At 33.3% G+C, this 9,313-nt stretch overlaps 1 protein-coding gene across 1 annotated transcript; it reads right to left on the bottom strand.

Annotated features, from left to right (window-relative positions):
* Nucleotides 1-4,588: 4,588 nt before the first annotated feature.
* Nucleotides 4,589-8,969, bottom strand: LOC145000441 (Leucine-rich receptor-like protein kinase family protein). Its single transcript, XM_078959670.1, has 2 exons — nt 5,549-8,969; nt 4,589-5,198 (listed from the first exon to the last, which is right to left on the bottom strand). Exons 1-2 carry the CDS (start codon nt 8,397-8,399, stop codon nt 4,816-4,818), a joined length of 3,234 nt encoding a protein of 1,077 aa, XP_078815796.1. The 5' UTR covers nt 8,400-8,969; the 3' UTR covers nt 4,589-4,815.
* Nucleotides 8,970-9,313: the final 344 nt, after the last annotated feature.

Here is a 9,313-nt window from a genome sequence, read left to right on the forward strand (position 1 = left end):
AGTGTTACAGGAGGGTTGTGTTGGATTAAAGTGTCTAAGCCAATAACGAAATTGGTATATATTTGAATTAAAAGCAAAGTCCTTTTTGGGTTGCCTCAAAACTATTAATTGACTAGAATGACTTTTGGAGAAGAGAGAAACTAATTTATTGATTTATTATATGATTAATAAATAGCAATAAATAATTTTTTAATATATTATGAGATTAATATATTAGTTAGAAATAGTATTACTTAATTAATAATTAATCAAAAATTAATTAGAATTAATTTTAAGATTAATTAGATTAATTAAAAGCTCAGTTACTTAAGTTGTAATTGTTTAATAGTTGAATAAGAGAGGTTCAAAAACCTTCCATGGGTCATGGACGGTTTTTGGGAGTTTTTTAAGGATTTAGATTAATTCTTATAGATAACTAAGGAGTTGGATAATTACCAAATTTAAAATAATAGTATTGTATTCAAATTAAGGTTTCCAATACTCCTTGTATCAGCTATAAATAAGACCCTTGAGATCCTCATTTTCGTCCACTACTTGTATCAAGAGAATAGCTGAAATTCTCCTCTTATCTCCTCTCTTTTCAAGTCTTCTAATTTATTAGGGTTTGGGTACAAACCATTAGAAACATTGGATTTCTGGTGCTTGCTTTCCAAGACATTTGAAGAAAGGAATCAACTTGATTATTTGCTACTAGACGAGTTCTCGTTCGTTGTGCGACGCATGTTAAAAATATATTCTTTTATTATTATTATATTTAATGTTTTCCTTTTAACTATGTTAAAAAATATATATTGATTTTTTTTTAAAATTATTTGATGTTTTACTTTAGGTTTGAAATTTTACACTAAATTTAAGCTTATTTGATATATTAATGTAGGTTATTTATTTAACTATATATTGAAGTTAACAAATTAAGTATATCATATTGATAAATCACAAATTCTTTCAATTACAATAATGTTTACAACTAAAAGCATATTTAAGTAAATAAATTAAGTATATTGTATGAAAATATGAAAAGTTTGGAGTTTCAAATGAATTTGGTGAAAGAAAAAAATGATTCCTTTATAATATCGTATGATATGATGATTATAGTTTTAATTTTTAAGTCATTGTGATATATACAATTATTTGATAATTTTATAAACCGTTTAAAATTGTGAAAATTATATATCAAACGTATGATAATCTATATATAATGGGTAACAAAATGTATGAACAAAAATATAAACTGCAACTTTTAGTAACATAAAAATACAAAAACATCTATTATAAAATTTGTATAAAAAAAGATATATATACGACGAATAATAAAAAATATGAAAAATAAACACTACAACTTTTAATAATATAAAAACACTAAAACATTTATTATAACATTTATATTAACTTTTCATATTTAAATCACAAATCTCTTTAAATATATTAATGTTTTTAATGAGCAAAATTTTACAACCATATAAAAGAACGGAAAATAAAAAGTTATTAGTAATTACTAATTAATAATCATAAGTTAAAAACTATTGAGTTGTAACTAATAAATATACATAAATTAGAAAAATTTAAGTTGTAGTGTGAAGATCAAATGAATAGAAATATGTATTTATTATTATTATTATTATTATTATATTCGTCTAAATAATTGGTTTTGATGCATCATTTTAATCTCTTCAATTATTAAACATAAATATATTTAATTATAAATTTATAACATACATAAGTGCATATATATGGTAAAAAAATCACATATAATATATATTTTCGTAAATGTCATATGTAATTCTTGTCATAGTAATATGGATAAATTAGTTTCATATGAAGAACATATCATGATAAGTCATCATAATTACATATCAATGTTAAAAATTATGTTATCTTTTAAATATTGTCTTGTAAATATATTGTGTAGGATAACTAACAACAAAATAATAGAAAATAAACATAATCAAAATAGAAAAACTACAATAAAATAAATAAGAATATTAGGTGGTTGAATATATAAACAAAAATGTTACATAAATATACGTTTAAATCAAAAGAAAAAACTAACCTTCGTCTATTTTGCTCAAACAAAAAAAAAACTTATATTTTCTGAATCTTATTTCTTTATTGAACACCATTCAACCATAGAAACTTGATGACAATTTTTCAGTAACCTGCAACCAAAATGTTTTTCTTGAAAAAAGAAGAATCAGAAAGATATTCGAAGCAAAACATTGGTGTTTGGAGAGTCACATTCAAGATTAAGTAATACATACAAATCACATATAAAGGTCAAATGAGAAATTGAATATAAAGAAATAATAGAAAAGCTTCATTTGTTTTGGTTGAAAGAAAAAATCATATGACAATTACCATCGATGCGACATAACCAATTTCTTCAAATCGTCTATTTGGATCGTAAATGTTTCAACTATATGAAAACTTTTGAATCGTAATATCTTCAACCAAATGACAACTTTTTATGTAAGAAAAATGTACAAATATAACTACATATATAATGACGGTGAAAGGGTGTGGTGGTTTGAAATGCATGAGGTGTTAAACTTATAGAGTGTGTGATTTTCTTGGAATGTAATTATATGTAATTAATTACTTTGAATGTGAAAGGATGTGGGGGTTTCAAATGCATGTGGTGTTGGCAAATTTTTATGGGGGTTTCAAATGCATGAGATTCAAGAAAAAATGCTACCTTTATAAGTATGTATGATAATAATCAATAAGTATGTAAACCCTAATCCCATGTAATTTTCAATTATTGTAGGGTTTCCTTAGGATTCTTGATGTTCATAGACTATTGCTATCAATAACCTATAAAACCTATCCGGTTGTACAAACATATGGAGACTTGGAAATGACCAACAAAGAATGTAAAAATGAAGGCCAATTGAAGAAACAAAAAAGGGTATAAGAGGTGATTTTGTCTTGATTTGAAAGCTTTAGGATATAATTATTCATTTTGTAGAGAAAATCTAAAACTTCTGCGATATTAAATAAAATTGAAAAAAAATGGTGTCGATTTTAAACAAAAGTAAGGTAGTATTAAAATTGAAAATAAATTGGAAATGTATTGTCATAATTGAAAAAAAAAAGTGAAAACTTAGTTCCCTTTTTTTGCTACTTTTTTAATTGAGTTTGACACATCATAACGACATCATTGACACATATCCGAATAGTATCATGCTAATCTGTTACGTCATGTTACGTCAGGTAACCGGGTAAAAAAATAAACGACAAATCTAATCTATTCATTCCATCAATGTTCCAGATAGGATTTGAATCATCAACCTTAAGAATGGAGGTCAACTTCTGATACCGTTGGGTTAGAAGCCCTTCAACATTGCAACAAATAAAAAAACATAGTGTTTAATTTTCAAAAAAATATCCAAATTGAAAAATAATGACTTTTGTGTAATTTATCATAATTTTATCATCATTCATCGTTAATTAGTTCACAATATATGTCGTTGAGAAAAAAAATCACTATATATTTATGCTAAGGAATTATGGATACATACTTATAGTCATATTGTTAAATTCTATTCGTACTATCCATCTTTTCTTGTTATCACTATTACTAAATAGTATATGCACAACTAAAGATCCTATGTAAGAAGTGTTGGTCCTAGCTTTTTTTGTCTTCCTTTAGCATGTATAGGGGAGAGGAGACATGGTCCATGGGCATTGTTTGCTAACATCTTTAAGTTCCCTTTTCCTTTTTGACCAAATACATGCTTCTTTCCATAGCAAAAAAACAATAAGTTATGGACCAATTGTAAGACAAATAACTTAGAGACTTGTGGGGCTCACTTTTGTCATCCATAAGCATGTAGGGAGTGTAAGAAGGAAACATGGCTTCCATCCGTTTTTGGATATGTTTTTTAAAAGTAACTATTTAATAATAAAGTCAGATATTCAGCTATAGCAAAAAAAGATAGTGTTAAAACATATGTATATTGCTTAAAAGTTTCTAATAATTGCTTCCAATGATGTTAAGTGTATAGTAAATTCTAGTTATTTAGATAGATAACACACCAAACGAACCATTTTACATCATGCTCATGGAAGACAAGAATGTTTCAAAGGTTGTTAAACAAATAACCATTTTGTATAAACATATGGAGCCTTTTATAAAGGAAAATGGCAAATTTAACATAATTTTCAGAGTTTCTTTCAATAAATAGCCAAAAAGAATTTTAAAAATGACACATAAAGCCATTAAAACCACAGGCGAGCCTTCATATATTTTGATTTCGTCTAGGATGTGATTTAGTGAAAAGTATTAAAAAATCGATTTTTATCATTTTGGCAATGAGTAAATCTTAGAAGCCATTTGCGATTTCATCATACCAAATGATAAAATCATTTTTTTGTAGCTTTTATAAAATCACAGTCCAAACGATAAAATTTCAGTCTAAGAAGGTCCACCAACGATTTTGTTGGCTAGATTTGATTTTTCACAAAAAAAAAAAAATTATAATTGGTAGTAAGATTACCAGAATTACTAAGACACGAAATCACAACAATAATCATTTTGAAAATATAGATCCAAAATAGGACGTGCTATATAATTTAAAAAGAATTAATCTTGCAACAATCATGCTATATTAATAACTCGAAGTTGAACATTGCTATAGGAGAAGGCCTACAATAAACAAACTACAACAATGACATCATTTATCCAATTCTTTTCTCCCATACCCAAATCATATAACTCTATTCTCACCCATTTGGGAACTAAAAGCAACTTATAAATCACTAATAACACCCTCAAATCCCAAACAAAACCTAACCTACAATTATTATGGAAATACTTTAACTATGAGTAGATGATTGTTTCATTAAAGGTTGTGAAGTTTTCCCCCATTCTTCAGGTGAACTCTTAACTTCCATTAACAATGCAACCACTTCTTTCATTGTTGGTCTCTCGGAAGGCGAAGAGTTCACACAAAACATTGCAATCCCTAGTGTTTGTAGCATTTCTTGCACCATTTGATCGGGTAGACCTTGAAGCTTTGTGTCAAGTATTGTTATTGCAGGATCAAAGCTTCCCATTTTCTTTTTCACCCATTCCACTATATGTGAACCCTCCCTTACCCGATTTTCAACTGCACTACGCCCACTCAAGATCTCTAACAACACCACCCCATAACTATAAACATCACTCTTCTCCGTTATGTTCATCGTGTAGCCATATTCTGCAAAAGATTAATCAAGTTCCATATGTCAAAAAATCACATTTAAAGAAACATCTATAAGAACTTAGGGAAATTGTCAGAAAAGTCTCGATATTTTTGAAAAAGTTACACTTTGATCATAATATTTTTTTAACAGAAAAATCTTGATTATTTGATTTTACACGATAATATGTCATTTCTTGTTAAAAAAAAGTTTTTTTTTTTTTGTTAATTTTAGCAAAAATGAAATAATCAGGTCTTTTTATATGTAACTTTTCGGAAAATGTTATGACAATTTTCCTATTAACTTAATTAAGATTAATAGTTGTGACTATTTAATATTTATGAGATTCAATGGTGTAGAAACTTGCCTGGAGCGATGTATCCGTAGGATCCAGCTACCCTTGACATGGCATGCTGATAATTTGTAGAACTCATGAGCTTCGCAAGCCCAAAATCAGCCAAATAAGCTTCGTATTTGCAATCAAGAAGAATGTTGTTACACTTGACATCTCTATGAAGAATCGCAGGAACACAATCATGATGAAGATACGCAAGCCCTTGTGCAGATCCAACAGCAATCTTATACCTCGTTTCCCAATCCAAATTCCGATTAGTTAACAACAACTGCTGTAAATTCCCATTTGCAATATGATTGTAAAGCAAAAGCTTTACACTTCTATTGGAACAATACCCTAAAAGTTTGACGATATTTCTATGCCGAATGTGACCTAGAATCTGAATCTCTGCTGAAAAAGAATCGATTGCAGGTTCTTCATCTTTTCTGGTTTTCCATAGCTTCTTGACTGCAATAATCTCTCCGTTTGGCATTTCCGCTTTGTATACGACGCCTGAACACCCTTTTCCGATCACATTCTCGTCTTTTAAGCAATCCAAGATGTTATCGATTGAAAATCCGAGCTTTGTGAAGGGTATAAACGTCCACGGGTATGAAAAATCGTCGCCCCGGGAGTCGGGATTTTGGTCGGGTAAAGAATTCTTGATCATGTACCGGTTTCTTGACATGAAGATCCAGGTAGCGGCGGCGACGATGCTAATGGAAATGAGAATTACGATCACTAAACATGCAGTTTTTGCTGATTTTAATCGGTTTCTTGTGGGTGAACGTGAAGAACAGGAATACCCGTCGATTGATTCGCAAAGACCCGTGTTCTGAATGAATGATTCCGGCGTTAGGGTTCGGAAAAATGGTGTCACTGGAATTGGACCGGAGAAGTTGTTGTAGGAAATGTTGAGGGAAGTGAGGGAAGTAAGTGAACTCAAGATCATAATTTTGCCATGAAAGGAGTTGTGCGAAAGATCGAGTGATTGTAACTGAGTCAACCCGTTGATTGACTCTGGTATTTCACCTTGGAATCGGTTCCAGCTCAAGTCAAGACTAATGGTTAAGCTTGTGATTGACCCGATTTCAGGTGGGATTTGACCGGAAAGACTGTTGGAGCTCAGATCAAGAAGTGTTAACTTTTGCAGGTTTTTAATGGATGCCGGGATTATACCAGTGAGGAGATTGTTGTTGAGGATGAGTTTATTTAAGTAACTGAAATTACCGAAACTCGCCGGAATTTCACCGGTGAATCCATTTTGACTCAAATCGAGCTGCTCGAGGTTCACCAACTCGCCTAACTCAGGCGGGATTTCGCCGGAAATGTGATTGTTATGAATATCCAAGAGCTCAAGAACTGTAATGTTACCGATTTCATTTGGTAAAACACCTGAGAAATGATTCGTGTATAAATCAAGAAACACAAGATTTGGTAATTGTCCTATTTCTTTAGGAATTGGACCCGAAAGTTGATTCTCTCCAAGCCTTAATCTAACTAATGATTGACATTTCCCGACGCTTTTAGGAACTTTACCCGACAGTGAATTACCAAGTAGTAACAGTTTACTCAGTTTCTTTAACCCGAATATTTCATCTGGGATTTCACCTGTGAGCTTGTTTTTGGAAAGATCAAGTGAGTAAAGCTCAGTGCAGTTGCCGAAAGATGATGGAATCATGCCGGAAACCATGTTTCCCCACAAGAAGAAGCTCTGTAACATCTTCAAGTTTCCAATTTGCCATGGAATTTCGCCGGAGATTTGGTTTTTGTCAAGCTGAATCGCTGTAAGGCTTGTGCAGTTGCTGAGCTCCGGTGGAATTGGGCCGGTTAATGAATTCTCCGACAGATGAAGCTCTTCAAGAACGGTTAACCTTCCTAGTTCACTTGGGATTTGACCACTCAGTTCATTAGCAGAGACATCGAATACAACTAGTGATGAACAGTTTGACAGCTCCGGCGGGATTGTTCCGGTGAGGGAATTCCCCCATAGAAGTAAGCTAGTGAGCTTCTGAAGCTTTCCCAATTCACGTGGGATCGGACCATTAAGTTTATTCATGTGAAGATACAAGTTTCTAAGCTCTGAGCACAACCCAAGTTCCGGTGGGATTGAACCGGTGATCTCTGTATCGTATATGGCTAATGTTTGGAGACTGATCATGTTCTTGAATGTCGCCGGAATGACCCCAGAAAGTCCGGTGGCTGCGACTCCAAAAGTGGTGAGATTGGATAAAAAACCTAATTCCGACGGAATCTCTCCGGTCAAATACGGGTTACCTCCGATTCGAAACTCTTGGAGGGAAACCAATGATCCGAGTTGAGGTGGAATGGTGCTGTTTATGAGATTATCTTGGATACAAAAGTATTGGAGGGATGAAAGATTTGAAAGCTGAGGTGGGATTTTGCCGGAGAGTTGATTGGAGTCGAGATAAAGGAACTGAAGGGAAGTCAGTTGGCCGAGCTCCGGCGGAATGTTTCCGAAGATGGAGTTTGAAGAGAGATCTAAGAGGCGGAGGTGTGGGAAAGAGCCGAACGACGGAGGAATTTGGCCGGAGATATTGGTGGATGAGAGGTTGAGAAGTTGCAGGGAGGAGAGAGAAGAGAGTTGTGATGGGATAAAGGAGAGATTGAGGAATGTGTTTGGGATAGAGAGAGAAATGACTCTGTTTTGCGGTGAACATGTGACGCCTTGCCATGAACACGGTGTTATTGAAGATGAGTTCCATGACGAAAGAACGGCGGAGGAGGTTTTAGAGAGAGAATCGGCGGAGGAGAGGAGAGACAGTAGCGTCTGACCGTCGGGAGAGAGGGAGGAGACTGGTGGCGGGAGAGAAACGTAGAGAGAGAGAATCAAGAAACTGAAAAAGTTTGAAAGTTTATCCATGTTGTTGAGTACAAACTTAGTAAACCGTGGTGGCGAGTTGGTGCAGGAAAATGGGTATCAATGGAAATGACGGTGGCGGATGGTGGTGGTGGGTGGTGTTTGGCGGTGGTGTTTAAAAAAGTTTCATTCGTGGGGGACAATATGCATGTGAACGAGGGTTTTGAGGTAGTGGGGTATGATGCTTAAAACTCACTCGTGTGTTTATGTAAAACTGGAAAAAAACAAACCCATGCATGTGAAGCAAGAAAAAGAACTCTATCTTTGCTTCTAATGAAAACTTACACACATAATCTCACCATGAAACTGTGTCCTCCGCCTTACATGGCGGCGCTTCGGTATTCTACTGGTGGTGGAGATAGAAGCCGAACAAGATATGATGATACTTGTGGGGTCTTTTTAGTTCAACTTAAGTGTTCCGTATGTTCTTGATGAGCTAACAGAAGAAAGGAAGAGGGCGGCGGTGGGTGGTGACGGCGGCTGCGGTGGTGGTTATGGTGGTGGCAGAGGACATGGGAGTTTGAAGGTGTATGGAGGGAGAGAATGGGTTGGAGTTTGGAGCTAGGAGCATGGAGATGCTCAAAATGTTTGGTTTTAAATACCAACAATTTGATTATTTTATTTAAAATGATTAGGGCACCAAAACACTCACCAAAAGTACCAAATTACCCTTGTAATGGACTCATTAGCAACCATTTACTACATATAGATTAAAAGTTTAAATAAATTACATTGACTATTTAACGTATGTAACGAAAGGGGTATTTATGTAATTTGAATATCGGGTCGGACCCAAATTTGGCAAGAATCTCAAGATAGGATTCAATGTTTTCAGAGTCCATGCGAGGGAAGTGGACAATAAAATCTAGGACATTGTGAAAGGCTAAAGAAAGCTTGAATTAAGCATGCAAATAAAT

Source organism: Lactuca saligna, chromosome 6 (genome assembly GCF_052625555.1).
Source record: "Lactuca saligna cultivar CGN05327 chromosome 6, ASM5262555v1, whole genome shotgun sequence".
Lineage (NCBI taxonomy): Eukaryota > Viridiplantae > Streptophyta > Magnoliopsida > Asterales > Asteraceae > Lactuca > Lactuca saligna.

Bases quoted from the DNA above. Each gene is read 5' to 3' on its own strand.
- LOC145000441 (XM_078959670.1), bottom strand. From the start codon at position 8,399: ATGGATAAACTTTCAAACTTTTTCAGTTTCTTGATTCTCTCTCTCTAC. The intron at 5,199-5,548 runs GCAAGTTTCTAC...AATCTTTTGCAG, and splicing joins CTACGGATACATCGCTCCAG to AATATGGCTACACGATGAAC.